Source organism: Pelecanus crispus, chromosome 5 (genome assembly GCF_030463565.1).
Source record: "Pelecanus crispus isolate bPelCri1 chromosome 5, bPelCri1.pri, whole genome shotgun sequence".
NCBI lineage: Eukaryota > Metazoa > Chordata > Aves > Pelecaniformes > Pelecanidae > Pelecanus > Pelecanus crispus.
In genome coordinates this window covers 37,446,926-37,464,285 of record NC_134647.1, presented here as the reverse complement: position 1 = coordinate 37,464,285, position 17,360 = coordinate 37,446,926, and the positions used below count along the sequence as shown (strand labels likewise).

The 17,360-nt window shown below is 37.2% G+C and overlaps 1 protein-coding gene across 1 annotated transcript in view; it reads left to right on the top strand.

Moving 5' to 3' along the window:
- FAM171B (family with sequence similarity 171 member B) overlaps positions 1–8,477 on the top strand; it is a 33,491-nt gene extending 25,014 nt beyond the window's left edge. Inside the window, exons 6-9 of the mRNA XM_075710516.1 lie at positions 1,867–2,034; positions 5,810–5,926; positions 6,745–6,868; positions 7,145–8,477. Coding sequence (XP_075566631.1) covers positions 1,867–2,034; positions 5,810–5,926; positions 6,745–6,868; positions 7,145–8,477 — 1,742 coding nt within the window. The remainder of the gene's footprint in view (positions 1–1,866; positions 2,035–5,809; positions 5,927–6,744; positions 6,869–7,144) is intronic.
- The last annotated feature ends 8,883 nt before the right edge of the window (positions 8,478–17,360 follow it).

Genomic DNA, 17,360 nt, shown 5'->3' with positions numbered 1-17,360 from the left:
GTATGTAAATATGTTGTTTAAGATTTTTTTTAAAAGAAGAGATCTTCAAATTATAATGCATATGAGTGCACAGTGTTTCAGAAAAACATACGCTTAAATTAAAAGGGCCTGAAATGGCTTCGATTGCATTAAATCACAAAGCTTTGTTCTATAGGAGTAGGCTATAAACACATGAGGTAAGTAAGTGATGTCATTCTTTATCTTGTTCCGTGTAGTATGAGAACATAACATATCTTACTGCACTGAAATACTCCTTCAGAGCCTGCTTTTTTACATACATATAAGTGTGTGTGTATATGTATATGTTCAGGATTTCATGAGACTGTGGAACTGGTTTAGTAAACACCTTAAAAACACGGTTATGGCCAGAGTGTAAACTAGGTGAATCTAAAGAAATCAGTGAAACTGCAGCAGACTTCAGCTGTGGGGTTTTCTGTATTTTCACCAGAATGACTGGCTCTAGGAGCTTTACACCTAGCATAAAGATTGTATGGAAGCTTTAGTTTGGTTCACAGACAGTTAATCTGCGTAAGCCTGTTTGAAGCCAAGTAGTCACTACGTATACAGAGCACAACTGTAATAATGTTTTCTGTGCATCTGTCTCACGGGAGAAGCAGTAAGTGGTTTCATGAGTCATTATAACTCTGCTCATAGGCAGTTGTATCTTTTAGTGTTTGTCATTCTATCAGGTTTTTTTTACTATTTGCATAAATACGGTAATCTCTGGTAGACTGTACTGTGTGCGGTTCCATCTTCCTTTTGTTCTTTCCTTTCTATTCTCAGTGGACCTGAAGCCATGAGGCTCTTAAATTCATTGCAGTGCATGAGGAGGCTTATTTGAACTTGTCATGTTCCCTTCTTTAATTTTCATTGAATTAAAATCATTACATATATTGATATCTTGACTTAGATATTTTAAAACCTTTCTTATATTTAAAGAGGTGAAATATAGATAAAGCATAAAAAAATAAGCAGTGTTTCTCCCCTTCGAGTTTTCCTTTCAATCTGTCTGGCATGTGTTTTAAATTATTCATATACTCTAAAGGAATAGGCTTCCTTTTAGGGCAGGTGGAAGCTAATTGATATCTGATGTGCCAGGAGTTTTCTCACAACCAGCTTCTAAGAGCTTGCATAGATTTAACGTTATTCTGGTACTTACTTATTCTGTTTCAGCTTCTTTCACCATCCTGTCATATTGTGCATTCCGAAGTATTTGCAGATCAGTGTAAGGAAAAGAAAGGAAACAAAACTCCCAGGCTGCATTGTAAAGCTTTGTATATGCAACATTTCCTTTGAGTGCTTTGACAAGCTTCATGATTAACTATTCAGTTAATTATAACTGCCAAATTAGAAAGTTATTCCTTACAGGAAAGTTTAAGAGGACTGTTCAACTAAGGAGAAATGCAGGAGTCATATATTTGCATGTGTCTTCAGTTTGATTTAATGTTATGTGTATTGCAATTATACAAAAAAAATCTTATAATATTACATATTTCACATAGGTTAGCTATTTTGTAATCAAATTATCTGAGGGGAAAAACCCTTCTTCTTCCACCTCCAAGCCAAGTTTTGCCTAATCATTGGTTCTACAGTCAGCATTGAACCTATATGTTAAAAGTTTGTTTCTCTTTTACAGATTTGGTACGGAAATGACTGGGTTTTATTTTAATCACAAGATTTTAAAAGTCTAGAAGAGAAGAAGTGTTGATTTTTATTTGACCAAGTTGGTGACAGCCGGCTGTGTAGCTGGATGTGAATGAGGGCTTGCCTTTAGTTATAATGAGGATAGATTCTTAATTCTAAATATTTTTTTGAAAAAATACACTGTGAATGGAGAATTACAGACAGGATATTTCTCACATACAGGTTTCAAAAGCATGGAATTAGCTCCTCTTGCTGCAATATGTGTAAACGTTCTTTTGACTGGGAAAGAACTGAAAGTAAGTGGTCCCATTCAGATTACACTTCCTCTTCCCACAAGTGCTGTAAAATCAGGAGATGCTATACCTGCATGGACATTCGATATGAAAGCTGGTAAGTGGGCTAAGTTATTTATTATTCTACCTTTTAGTACATGTATATAGTTTTGGGCACATGACACTGTCATGGAACAGTGATGGCACTAATATATGAGGTAATGGTAAATAGTCACAAATTTTGTTAGGGCTTCTGTATCGTTTTTTGATTAACTAGCTTGAATTTTCAGAGGAATTTCCCTGCTTTCATTAGTTCAAAAAGCTTTGGTAAAATTAATTAGCATTCCTGTTGAACAAATTTTTAATGTAATGGATTTTTATTTTCATGGGAGGCTAAGGATCCAGGGAACCTATGTTTTAGGTGATGTTAAACTTTAAGCCTGGTATTTTGTGAATGCCTTCCTAAAAGAAATCAAATCAGAATTGAAGACTTGGATGCTTTGTTTCCTGGAGTATAGCTCTAATGATCCTTTGGCACTAAAACTGGAATAGATATTACTTCAGTTAACAAAAGCAATTCAGAAAGTGAAATGAAGGGGAAATAACGAGTTATCAAAGGGAACAACATAGTTCTTGCAGTATGCATGGGAAGAGGAGGCTGGGGATTAGACATTGTAAACCTTTTGTCATCCCCTCATGTCTAATTTTAGTCAAGAGTGAGTAATGAGCTACATACACTTATACCATTTAGATGTCCTCATTAGGGGTGTGTGTGTGCATTAGTGTACTGATTGTCTTACATTGTACCTTACGCTTTCCATCACACTTTGTCTTGAAATATGCAAGTGAGTGAAGAGGTGTCTTACTCCTTATTAACGCAAAAAGCTGTTAGTCAACTGTTGGAAGTACAGGAGGGGACACCACTCTAACAAAGTGTTGTTTACATGTTCAAGAAAGAAGCTGATCGTCTTAATGAAGAACAACCAAAGAACACTAATTTGAATTAAGAACATGCTAATAAAAAATTGGCTAGGTTGTCTCTTGAGAAAAGAGTGAATAGAATAAGTTTTGGCATAGAAGATTAAGTCTGTCTATACACCTAGGAGACTTCAGAGGGATAACTGGTGATGAGACAGCATTCTTCATGAAAGAAAGGGTTTTAGTCTGATATGGTAAAATAGCACAAGGGGGTTTAATTTCTTGCTGCCACAGCCGCTTTTGCCAGCTCCTGTGCTCATCTGCACTTACGCTGAGCTGTTTTAACTCACTAAACAGAAAACTAAGTCAACAATGTTATTAAAACAAAAAGTTGACAGCCAGAGCAGCTCGACACAGGCTCAGGTTAGAGTATAAAACAGTGCAAGGTGTGTATGTGGGTGTTGAGGGGCCTATTCAACATGTCTACTTAGGCATGTTGGCCTTGGGGCTAGAGCAAGAGCAGGAGTGTGGCATGCTGACCCAATAAGAACAATTAAAACAGTTGTTTTTCTCCTCTCAGATGGGGTATACTCTGATAGAGGTTGTGTAAAGGTAAATTGTTTGTGATGGGTACTCAGTGAGGTGTAGTGTTCGCATGGAGCCTTCACTGCTGCTTGCTGAGGAGAGGACAAGGAGGACTGTGGACAAGGAAAGGGACTTTTTGGGCATAACTCTAACTTCCACTCTTTCTTCCACTTCCTCATCTCTTCTCCACAGTGAAAATTTGCAACTGTATTCACTGTTCTGGATGTTTATTCTTAAATATGTTTCGTTTATTTCTACCTTTGATCTGACATGTGCAAAACAACTTCTTTCTAAGCTAACTGAGCAAGGGATTCCTTAGTCTGGGTTCTGGTGACTGAGGGCAGGTGGACAGCTCAGCGCTTCAGCAAGTGTTTGAGAGCATCCATAAGTAGCAGTAGGCCCCCATCTGAGCTGAATGGAGAGCTACCGCTGCACTGAATAATGAGGCTCTGGCATCCGAGGTGTTGCATGTGGAATGTCCCCAGCAAGATGTTGACACACTTTTAAACTCTAAAGTCCTTGAGTAATACATCATAATGGTAATCAGAGCTTCCATGTTAGTATTCATAGGAACAGGTCTGTGTTTGATGTTGTGTAGACTGATCCATATGTACCAGAAAAAAAGATAGAAACTGCTTTCACATATCTGCTCGTGCAGTATTCCCTGGGGTTACTCAAAGTGTAATAGTACTGAGACTGTTCCTGGAAAATGAGCTTTTGTAATTATATTCCAGCTGCTGCAAATGCAGTATTTGTTGATGCATATTGAATGTGGCTTCCTTCTTACTAAATATTTTGTCTCAGTACCAAAAGTACTTTGTGGATTTTAATACAATTACAAAAACAAAAAAAAAGCTTGCATTGCAACATTAAATTGAGAATTATATCCTTCTGTTTGAATGGCAGTAAATCATAGAGAATATGTGCTTACTCAAGAATCACATTTTAATGTTTTCCTTAATATGTACTATTTTCTATTGAGCATATTGGGGGGGAGATGCAATTTACTGAAGAGTACAGCAAAGATTATATAGCTGCTTACAGATTTGTTCAGTGAAGATAGAACTTCTGGAGACCTGGAATTTATTTTGCTGGAATATGTGGTGTTTTATGTTGGTTTTTATCTGCCTGTAAGTAACCCACCCTCTATACTTGTAAAACAATAGTTTTGCAGTATAGTGACATCTTGCCTAAGAGTTGACAGGACAGAGAATTTGAGGATCTGTTGTTGTTGCCCCCATATGAGAGTTAGGGATGGAAGACTCTTTGGGCTGGTCTTGCTCCTGAGTCTGGACAAGAGGCTTTCCAGGTAACTGAGAAACCACCTCTTTCGGGGCTCTAGGTGGCTGCTGCTGCTATTCCCATCTGCCAGCCATCACCAGGACCAGGAGGAGGCTGCAAGTTTTACTGCTGGATAATATTTTGTGTGTGTGTGTGTCAGTGCATACCTGCATATGTGGCATGTGTCAGTTCTCATCTTTACCTCCTGTCTGGTAGATATTTCCTTTTGCTTCTCCGAAAGAAGGGTCCTGGAGGAAAATCGAAATTATAGGGCTTGTATGAATTATACTTCTTGTATGCTTTGGTTATTGTTGTTTTAAAAAAGCTGGTGGTTCTCTCTCCTTCTCAGTATTTGCAGTTTGAAAATGTAAGGTTGTTTATATGAGGTTGTTTTCTGCCCTTAGGATTTCACAGATGGCCCACAATAAATGTGTTCAAGTGTGTTAAGTATAATTCTGTCTCTTCTACTGCATGCCTTATTAATTGTAGAAGCTGGCATACCATAATACCTGTCCTTTGCATTGCCAAACAGATGGTGTGGAATCTGTGTCCTAACAATAGACCTTCCTTGGGCTATCTGAACTGTTATTGCCGTGGGGCAGGGAGGAGGAGAGAAACATTCAGGACAAACATTGTTTATCCTTTTGTAGCTTATTAGATTAAAAAGCTTTCCCAATAAGTTCTGCTAGCTAATGTTAAACTTATATTCATATGCTTAAATTACCTGCTCCTTGATTTTTGTAGTCTTGGCCTTCATACATACTTAAGCTCATATAATAGGATTTTTCAAATTATTTGTGTGTATATCTATGAAAGACATTTGTCAATAGAAAATGAGTGATCTTAAATTCATTCCAGTAAGTAATGTTGATGCTTTATTTCAAAGTAAATGTCCACACAGGGATATTTGCAATGAAATTGTCAAGAGAGGAAAGTTTGCATGTTTAGCTAAAGCCGTGTAATAAATAGTGTATGGTCAGAAGTTTCAGTTTTTCTTGTGACCTTGTGTATTTTTTGGTAATAGCTTAATTGCTAATGGTTTGACGTATAGAAGAATCCTCTATGTCATGTGCAATATTTTGTCTTTTTTTTTCTTTTTTTTTTTTCAGGTGCTTGGGTAAGCCGTGGGCTAGGAATGGTAAAGGAAGCAGATGGTCAATTAGTATGGACATATACTGCTCAACACTTAGGATACTGGATAGCAGCTCCACTGCCTGGAACAAGAGGTATTGCAACAACTGGCAAAGAAATTACTGAGTAACCCAAGTAACAGTATACCATAAGGCTGTCAGTTTGATGGCTTTACTTAACAACAGAAAGGGAAAGCTGACAAGCAATTTCAACAGTTGGATAACTTTTGTTTGAATCCGATAGTGTGCTTTTGTGCACATAACCATTTCCTAGAACTTCAAGTGCTATAGGGGGAAAAGTCCAGACTGTATTTGAACTTACATGTTTATACTATCGCCATCTTTTGGAAGAAGCCTGCAAGGGAACTGTGACTATGGGGATCTAAAAATCAGTGGGACTGTATCCCTTACTGTTGAGGATCATGTATGACAGGAGGAAATACAACAAGAAAGTTAGTCTTGGGTAAAACAGTCCCAGTGGATTCTTTTTGTGTAAACTTGTTGCATGTTTTTCAAATTCATATGAAGGGATTCTTATGGGAGAAGTATGGTGTTGAAATTCAAAAACAGATAGTACTTTCTGACAGAAGCACTAAATAGAAAATGTAGACCATGTTTCTAGGTCAGTTTGGACAATTAATACAAATGTAATTTGACTGGAATTGAGTAGATGTCATGGTAAGTCTTCAGTATTTGAGATTAACCTTTGAAGATCCATTATATTGTAACCACTGTTTGTATATTTTCTAGTTTGCAGAAATAGCAAGGTGAAAAGGGAGGCATGAATGTAGTGCCATAGGAACACAAAATCACTGGAAAAGTACAGCTTAATTTATTAGTTACAGCTCTGCATATCAAGCGGAACTATTTATTTTTGAGAACTAATTCTTGTCTGATTTTGTTTGACAATCCAGAATCCATTATTAGTGCAGTTTCCAAGGACATAACAGCCTATCACACAGTGTTCCTTACAGCCATACTGGGAGGTACTGTTGTCATTATCATTGGATTTTTTGCTGTTCTTCTTTGTTACTGCAGGTAAGCAAAAAGAGAGGCTTTAATAAGCTCAGCATGAATGGAATTTAAGGTTGATAAAATAGTCTTTTGAAGTTGGGACTTGTTTCCTTAGCTAAACTATAATGTGTAGCCTAGTATTTCTTTTAAAAATTACAGTTATTACAGAACTTCATTTTAAGTTTGTGACGTCACATTACACTATAACTTCTTAACCAAAACCTAATCTTCAGCTCTGGTAGTCAACAGCCTAGTATTTCCTGGTATGCTCTACAGTCACCTTGCATCTCTTTTGCATAGGGATAAATGTGGTCGGACACAAAAGAAGGAAAAAAATACAACTAAGCTGGAGGTCATAAAAAAAGACCAGACAACATCAACAACTCACATAAATCACATCAATGCTGTCAAGGGGTCTTCGAAGTTGGAGGATAAGTCACAGTTATATACACCGAAGATTTCTTCATACAGCCCTCAAAGAAGGATGTCCATAGACGTGGAAGATGGAAAATCACGAGACAATTTTAAAATCTACACAGAGGATGCTTCTTATCAGTCAGCCTGTCAGACTGGTCAGTCAAGAAATTCAGCACATTCATTGGAGCCTAATGCTGGAGTTAGGCACTTACAGCAGCCAAAGCATAGTAACAGTACTATTTCCCAGGCTCCTAGGGACATTCAAGACCAAAACAGATACCTTTCACTGAAAGAGGAGATGTATGGGCTTTCCCATATCCCAGAACATCTAATGCATATTTACAATCAACCTATTGCTATTCTTCAAACCTCTGACCTTTTCCACTCCCCAGAACAACTGCATCCTGCGAAATCAGCAACTTTGCCAAGAAAAGGGCAGTTAGTATATAGCCCCATGATGGAACCCATGAATCGTGACAATTACATGCAAACGTTACCAAAAATGCCAGTGCACTCTCATCCACAGCCTTCTGTCTGCAGAGATGAAAACAGTACACTAGATAGTGAAGAGGGCTTACCTTCTCAAACGTCAAACTGGGGCCGGTACACTAATAGCTTACTGGAATCTGTCTCTGTTCCTGGGACATTGAATGAAGCAGTTGTAATGACTCCGTTTTCATCTGAACTTCAAGGTATTTCAGAACAAACATTGTTGGAACTCTCTAAAGGAAAACCATCTCCGCACCCTCGAGCATGGTTTGTGTCCCTGGATGGAAAGCCAATTGCTCAAGTGAGGCATTCTTTCATAGATCTGAAAAAGGGCAGAAAGACAGAGAGTAATGATACCAGTCTGGACTCTGGTGTGGACATGAATGAACATCATCCTAGTAGGAAACTGGAGAGAGAGAAAACTTTCATAAAGAATATGCCGCATTCTAAAATCCTTTACTTGGAAGATCTGGATCTGAGTAGCAGTGAAAGTGGGACCACTGTTTGCACTCCAGAGGACCAGGCTGTGAGGCACATTCTGGATGGAGGGAATGGGCCAGTCATAGAACACGATGAAGAAGGTCTAAGAAGAAAAACTGTATCAGGAAGTCATGAATCTGGTATCCCTTCTGCTAAAAAAAGGGATAGACCGTCTATCGTGAAAAGAGATAGCAAAACCAATATCTGGAAAAAAAGAGAGGAGAGGCCGCTTATTCCTATAAATTAAAACACAATGTGCTTTGTGGTGTTGCCCTCCCTGCTGGTTATTGACCTCTTGGCTGCTTCTGTAGTTTTGCAGTGTTGGGTTTACAAGGGAAATGTTGTTTCTAGTATCAAGAAAAGTCACATTTTTTTAATACACAGATTGAGTTACTACACTTCAACTGGGCAATTGATATTCAATGTGAATTGAAAACAGGGAAATGCTACTACTAAAGCTTCCCAGTTCCTAATTTTGCTGGCAGTGTAGGGAAGGCCCGCATTTTAATTAGCCTGTCATTCTTGGACACACCTCTGGGAATGCACAGTGAGAAATGTAGGCACATGTTTTAAGTTTTTTGTACTTGTTGCTAATGCATTGGTAGACTAGTTAAAGCCATTCCTCAGCCTTGTTCCTATCAATGTGACCATCTGTACAGTATTTTATATGTGAACTTTTCTAGGGATCTGTTACTACTTCTTTGTATAATGTAAAATGTTTCATCAGTTAGTCCCACGACACCAGCAGATGAGCTCTGTTGGATTTATCAGCGGAGCTCTATGGCATTACTGCCCTCCCTGTATGCCCATCCATGTGCAAAAGGTTGCCATTCCATATAGCAGTGGCAGAAGGGGAAAGTGTACAAGCTCTGTGGCCGCTGCAGTTCATGGTCCCCGCTGTCTTAAGATGTTGCCCATCTGCTTTGTTTTAATCTGCTTTGTTATGAACTGTGGACATTGAAGATTTGGCATCTGCTATGAAGTGTCTACATCCAGCAGAAAAGGAACGGTTCCGGTAGCATTCGAAGCTGCTGCTACTACTGATCCCAGTGTCTTGTTTTGCCTTCATTGTCAGTTAAAATCTTCTCTTCTGCATGCTGTTGGGCCAGTTGAGCTCCACAACATAGTCTTGAATCCCTGCAGATTTATAAGTTAGAGTTTGGCCCATAATGAAAAAGTATGCAAGTGTAGACAAATTATGCCTTTGAAATAGTTTCCTTGAGCAGGAAAGTTCAGCACTGTTGCTTTTTTATTTTATGTTTAAAAAAAATGGAAGATCATCGGAGGTTTATGTGCCTACATTTTGCCAGCCTGAGCTACTTTTGTCTAGGTTGTGCATCACAGAGGGGTTAAACAGGCTTTAAAAGTTGGGGTTTTTTATGAGCATGAGAGCAGATTGCAAAACTTGGTCTATAATGCAATATAAATACTACTTATGACTCATCTTAGAGTTAAATTTACCAAAAGTCATGAATGCATGAAATGTAACTAAGATATGTATAGAGGAAGGAAAAGGCCATCAGAATATTCTTTATTTTTAATGTTCATCTTGTCAAAGTGATCGTTTCAACTTTGGCTAACAGAAAAGTAGATGCATCCCTTAATGTGCTTCATATAGTATATAGAACGTCTTTCTGTGGCTTTGAAGCTGTTTCCCTGATGAAATAAGTTCCAGCATTTTGGCTTTGGCAGTTTGATTATAAATCATCCTGAAAATGCTTTATAAATATTACCCTTAGAGTTTGGTTAAGGTTCTATACCAAGACCCAAGAATACAATGCCTATATCTGAATTGTGGGGTGACGTGCACTCGGTTGTCTGCCCTGTAGTACACTCAAGAGTTGGGAAATATCTTACGCAGCTGGGCTTCTGGGAATATTTACTCAGGAAACATTACTGTGAAATATGACTGTTATGTTGGGATTGTCAGTTGCCTGGTCCTGTTTCTAGAAGAATGTGCAAGGTAACCAGAATGGTACTAGCAATACATCAGTCCAACTTCTGGTGTGCAGTTGCTTCATGAACAAAATATGATGTTCCTATTGAGTTCATGAGTATGAAGGTGCAAAATAAGTTTGAGATAGGCGTCCAAATAAGTCTATAATTATAATTGGCCAAAAGAATCTGGCTTAATTATATGATTCGTCTACTTCAGAGGTGAAGATGGCTGGTCATATTAGCATGCCTTTGGTACTCTCTTTAGGTAACTGTAATTCAATTTTCCTATACCGAATACATTTTCACAGTACTTTTTTTCTACATGCAGTTCCACTGGTTTTTGTGTACGACTAACTCCCTAGCCCCAAATACTGACATTTTCATCCTTTGCTTTGTTATATGCATTAGTGGGAATCAATTTATATATTTTGAGTGTAGATGCACGTTTCTTCTGAAAGCTGCTTTGACTTTTGAGGTTTAATATTGCCCTGCTCTTAGAGTGGCATCAATTCTGATGGCTCCCTTTTCAGAAACAGAATATTCTATTTTCTGTTGAGCGTGACAGAAAATCCCTGACAAGCTAATGGTTTTGAGGTGTTAATATTAAATTGATATGTGTCTACTTGAAATTGTGTTCACCTACAGTAACTTAAATATATTGCAGATTTTTTCAATGTATTTTTTCATTGTACAGAACAAAAAGACCCAATTCCTCAAACTCACTTGTATCATTAAAAAATACAGACTGCTATAAACAGCTTTATTCATGTGAGTTCAAAGGAACGACGTTTTGCACTCCGGTGTTCTTGTTCTGCATCCAAGTAGTATCTGGTGACCAAAGAAAAAGGATTAGAAATGTTGAAAAGATCAGTTACAACTTTGGGACTCAAAGTAATGGTGCCAAAAGACATGCTGATGTAGTGCAGATTCTCATCCGCTCTGCTAGGTGGTCAAGAGTGAAGAGCGAGTTTGGTTCTGTACTATCATTCTAAAGGAGCTTTTGGCTGCCTGGATTAGTCACAATTTTACCCTGTACATATGGTAGAGCAAAATGGAGCCTTTAAAGGCTATGCATCAGTGATGCACTTCAGCTTTTAGCCAACAAAGCAAGTCAGAGTGGAACAGATATTCTTGCAAGAATTTCTTGCTACTAGGCTTCTAGTAGTAGGAAGAAAGAATAAAGTTTTCTGACAAATAGGCATCTCATCATATATAGGATTGGTATCTCTACTAGATAGTAGCTCCTCCCTTGCCAAATCAGGGTATGGGCATTTCTTTCAGTGGAATATTTAAATTCTTTTCTGGAGACCGCATGCTGCAGTTCTGGTAATACCATTTCCAAGGCTGTCTTTAGCTGTTGCTTCTATCCGTGCCAGTCAAGCAACAGCTGTAGATCCCACATGCCAACTTTTCTGTTTGTAACTTGCTAGCATTTATCGGTTAATGTCTTATGCTGCTGGTGACACTTGAAAAGGCTTTTCTAAAATCAAGTTTTATATTAAAAATAAATACATAACTTGTTTTCTGTGTCAGAATATGAGAAAACTATTCTGTAGAGAGAAATTATTGCTGCAGTTGTATCTGCAAAGATAAATGCTACATGAAAACAGGTGATGCCCCTAAGCACACAATGACAGGGAATTCTTCCTTGGCCCTATCATGAGCATTAAATCTTGGATTTTAAAAAGTCTATATAACTCTAAAATTATTAGTTATACTTCATATTCATATTCAGTATTTACAGAATATATTATCTGAGTCTTCATGCTCTAGCTGTAGTTGGAATTTATGCACTGGAAACCTGTATTACCTCTTAGCAACTGGAATTCTTTGTGGTTTTAGATCATTAAAAAAAGGAATTTGACTACACTAAAAATTCTGAAGATCTAAAAATTTTAATTCCAGAGATAAAACATACATGATGTATAACATATGTGGAGAAGACAAATGTTACAATGAAATTTGTCTTTGTGGTCAAACTAATGCTTTTCTATATTTCTCTATATTATTTCAACATATGAATTTATAGGAATCACTAAATTTATTTTTAAAGTTTTTTTTTTTTTTCTGTTGGCTCAGTATTGCAGCACTAACAGAGTGCTAAAATGCTAGTGCTAAAATTAGGTCTCTACAAAAAGTAGCAAGGATTTGCGGCATGCTGCTCTTGGAAAGGCCAGGGAAACATTCAGAGGTTTTGACTTCTGGAGGTTGATTACCTTGATTCTAAGTGGGCCATGCCTGAAGCACCTTTGAAGTAAGCCCCCTCTACGGAGAGAGGAATGAGTGGGAAAATTGGAAAGGATATAACTTCTTTCTGATGCTTGTTTCCAAACTGATACGTATTTGCACTTTGATGTAATCGATTCTTTTTGAAGTACACAAATGTTTGCAAGAATCATGTATCGGTTCTTCACAAGATGCTTCTTCAGCTGTCCGCTTTCACAAAAAACCCACATACGTGCACGTAGAGTTTTAAGTGAAAGGTGTTAGGTAGATATGGAACACTCAAGACCAAATTTTGTCATGTATTTAAGGTGAAAGACAGTTAATATAACTTCAGGTCAATTCCCTGGCATGGTTGCAATACATGATGTTGAGATTCTTCTTGCAGAAGACTATCCCGGTTCCAGGTCCTACCTGGTTTTGATAAGGTGGTTAATGGAGGTAGCCAAGGCTTGTTTCTGCAGATTAATTCATGTGGCTTAGGTCAGTACTTTGATGTGTCACAAATTAAGGGAAGTGATCAGGCTAAATAGTATGCAGCTGTATGCACATTATTCTGGATATGTTACCTAGAATAAGTTAATTAACAGTAATTTTCAGATTATTACCAAATGCCACATATTACAGAAATTAAAAAAAAAAAAAACAAAACAAACAGGGGGATCACTTAAATTCTTTTTAACAGGAAAAATCTTTCTAGTACTGTCAGAAAATAGAAGAAATCTGGTATCTTACAAACCTGAAAGCAAAACTGATTTGATGAATAGGGACATTATTTACCAATGTAGAGCTAGAGGTGATGCACAAAATATAATCCAGGATGTAGGAATGTTTAGTTGTCTGCTCTGGTTTTATGCAGTGATTTGTACCAAAGAGGATGGAATGAATGGGCACCAGTCTAAACTCTTCTCATTAGTTAAGAAGTGAAACAGGTTAACAATATTATTGATCTAATACTCTGCAAATTGAAAGGCAGTACACTACATCCATTGTTTAGTACTGCATATTAGGAAAACCTGAAGATAAATTAGCCTGCTGAAGTGCCTTTCTCTTTCATCAGACTTATTTTATCAGTGGGACACCTGACTATCTGAAAAGCACATTATGGGTTTTTTTCTGTTAGCCAAAAAAACCCTGAATTCATACTTACAGTTACATAGCTTTTATAATATTTTAAAAGGCAGATCTAGTGTTTTTTATGTTGGAATACTGACTCCTGCATGTTGATGATGATGGTAATTGTTGTAAACCCTGGTTTTTTGTATTTTTATGTTTGAAAAGAAATTAAAAAAAAAATCTTTCGCAATCTGAACAGTAGTATCTTTTAAAAATGCACATATGGGATCTGATTCAACTTCATAAGTCAAGAGTAAACGTCTTGAAGTCACTGGATTTACAGGTATGAAACTGACTGCGATTTTAACTTCAAAAATGAAATTAATATATGTTTATATATAAAAACTACTATAATGATAAAAATCCTTTTTTCAGCTGCTAACCTTCCTTGCCAGTAGGAGCAGAAAGTGTATGGAGATAAGTACTTAGTTCTTATTTTCTAGAACCATTTTTTATCTCATTTTGGAACCTAATCTGCTTTGTTTATACAACCCAAGCTTCTGCTTTTTAAATTTTTTTTTAATTCAGTGGAATTATGCAAAACACAGTGCTATGCCTACAGAGTTAAAAATGAGCATTGTTTTATAGTAGTTTGCACTAATTTGTGCCACACTTCTAACAGTAGGGAGCTACATTTGTGTTAAAGAATTTATATGAAAGGGTGTAAATAACTTTAATCTGACCTTCATTTGCTTTTAAAAGCAGTATGCAGTGTGTTCTGATTACCAAAAAAAATGGCTTCAGGTGGGTTTTTTTGTTGTGGTTTTTTTTTTTTTTTTAAAGACTGGCAGGGGAAAACTGTGTCATTATTTTTAGTATTAGCACTCTCAGACTGAAAATTATTTTACCAAATGAATTTTTTTCAGTCAGTTTAAGACTTACTGAACATTCCTATATTCCCCCTCTCCAGAATGTACTGGTACTATATTCCCCAGTTAAATGATTCGATTCCTCTGAAGCACTTGTTGCACTTCTGTGCATGTTAGAACAGTAATATTTTTACAACATCTTGTTATTGTGTAGCAAGGCACTTTTTAGTGCTCATTAGATCATGAAGTTCATAAAAAGCCCGCCTCTGAGATTCTGAAACATAGGTGACCTGATAGTACTGACTGTGCTCACCACCTTGCACGTTGGAGCCTTGTATTCAACAAACACTTCATTAACTTGGCAATCATTCTCAAAAACACTCTAGTATGGCTATTGTTCATGTAAAACATTCTTGATATTCAGCATCCTGGTTTTAAGTATTTCTACCTTTTTATATTTTGTCAAGAGGTGTCTTTTCATCTCTATTTACTACAGTATCAGTGTATCTGTTGCTGAAAATGTAACTAAGATTTGTAAAATGTTATAGCTTATGCAATATAATAAAAGTTTTAAAAAGTCATCAGCGTCTTAACTTTTCTTTGAATGTCTTTGAAGTCAGATGTTGTTTAGGAACATAGCTCTCACTTAATACTTTTTTCCCAGTTTTCCTAAATATCGTTAAAAGTATGTGTTTCTGTCATCACCGTAATTCCAATGACAAAAGACTATTACTGTCCTTAAGTTTACCAATTCTAATTCAGTCACATTCTCTGTTCCATTTTGACTGAAGACAGACATCTCTATCCACACTAAATCCGATTCCTGTTTGTTGGTTAGTGCAGGTAAGGTTATTCCTTGTATAAATTGATTTTGTTGCAATTGGAAAGGGGTACCCAGAGAAGAATACTATTTCAGGTTTTGTTCTTATGTCTAATCTCTTTCTCCATTCTTTTATTTAGAGGCTTTCTGTGGCTCCGAGAACAAATAAAAGACTATTTCGGTATGTCTGCACAGTGCATAAGGCATCAATTCCAGCTCTTAATAAGCTCAAAGTACTTAAATCCAGGTAGAAGAACAAGACAATATTGCGATAGAGAAGCGCTTAAGCTAAACCTCAGGGTATAATGTCCTATTCTTAATTGTATCTAACCCTAGTAGTTCTCAAACCTGTTTCTTTTCTGAGCTTCACAAAAGCCACATGTCAGTATTGTCACCATTGTTGAGAAACCCTGCAGGACTGCCTTGCAGGCAGGCACCTTGCAAAGGTTTTCCTACCATGGGGGGCACCTGCAGGTGTTGCATGATCACTCCTTTAGTGCTCTGAGAAGCTACACTCTTACAGTAAAGTACTGGTTTTCTTCTTACTCTGACAGAATAACTTTTTTATGTTCAACCTTCCCGAGAAGTACTTTCTTTTTTTTAACTATTGCAAATCCATTAAGTACTTTAAAACAGATGGACTGAATTTTCTCTCTACAGGAAGCTAAAGAAATCTCAGGAATTTTATTTCTGATTCAACAAGTGAGAACGGTATTTTCTGTCATACTTCACTTCTGTGTAAAAACTTAAATATCTGGGTCATCACCTGATCTGTAACTGCAAATAATTATATCACAATTGACTGAAGTTCAACTTGTTCTATGTTATCATGGAAAACACAAACCCCAAACTATACAGATTACTCATTTAAATAAGAGTTAAAGTATGTGTGAGTAGATGATACTGTTTTGTTTGTTCTAAATAAGCTGTTAGGCATGCTATCATGTTTGGATTTCTATTAAAACATAAGGAAAGATAACTGGAAAAAGGCAAGTTACAAATCTGGCTAAGCTTCAACAAAATGTTCCCATCTTTCTTAGATTCTCAGAATAAAACTTCAAAAGTGGCAGGTTCTTGTTGCACATCTCTTTTTCTTCTGTTCAATCAACATCTGGCAGCTGGGTTAAAATAACAGTATTCCTCATTCAGTTGGGCTTTATATTGACATTTATTGCAGGTACTCAGGTTTAAATCTTCATTACACTCTCTGGGGATCTAGACCTCAAAGAAAATGAAAATTACTAAAATTTAAATTTATTATATTACCATTTGGGAAATAATTGTTAGACTCGGGAATTCTTTGGCTTGGCCATCTGTACGTGATTGAAAATGGCTGAGCGCGTGGTTCCTGTGTACTATTTGGAGTTAGCTTAGCTCCTCTTTTGAGCATTAACTATCAGGAAATCATAGCAGATCTTAAGAGAACTGTTGTGGTTTATCCCCAGTCAGCAACCGAGCACCACAGAGCTGCTCGCTCACCCTCCCCCGCCCTGGTGGGATGGGGAGAGAATCAGAAGGGCAGAAGAAAGAAAAGTTGTGGGTTGAGATAAGAACAGTTTAATAATTGAAATAAAATAATAACAATAATAGTAATAAAAATTGTAATGAAAAGGAGAACAACAAGAGAGAGAGAAACAAAACCCAGGAAAGAAACAAGTGTTGCAACCGCTCACCACCCGCTGACCGATGCCCAGCCTGTTCCTGAGCAGCGATCCCTGCCCCCCGGCCAACTCCCCCCAGTTTCTATACTGAGCATGACGTCATATGGTATGGAATAGCCCTTTGGGCAGTTTGGGTCAGCTGTCCTGGCTGTGCCCCGTCCCAGCCTGATGTGCACCTGGCAGAGCATGGGAAGCTGAGAAAGTCCTTGACCAGTGTAAGCACTACTTAACACAGTGATGTTTTAGTTGTTGCTATCACCATTATTCTCCTCCTAGATCCAAAACGGCACTATGCCAGCTACTAAGAAGAAAATTAACTCTATTCCAGCCAAAACCAGGACAAGAACATATCTGATACTATAAACAGGCTCTTTTCCATCTTGCTTTTACTATTGTGCATTTGAAAATAGCTCATTTGATATCATTTCTTTCAGCAACAGTGTTAAAATGAGTCTGGCTTCATTTGTTATACCTCTGAATAAGAACCGTTAAACTAACTGGTCTTTCAAGAATATAAAAGCTTTCCGCGTTTTACATTTATTTGAGTAATTTACTTGACTGAA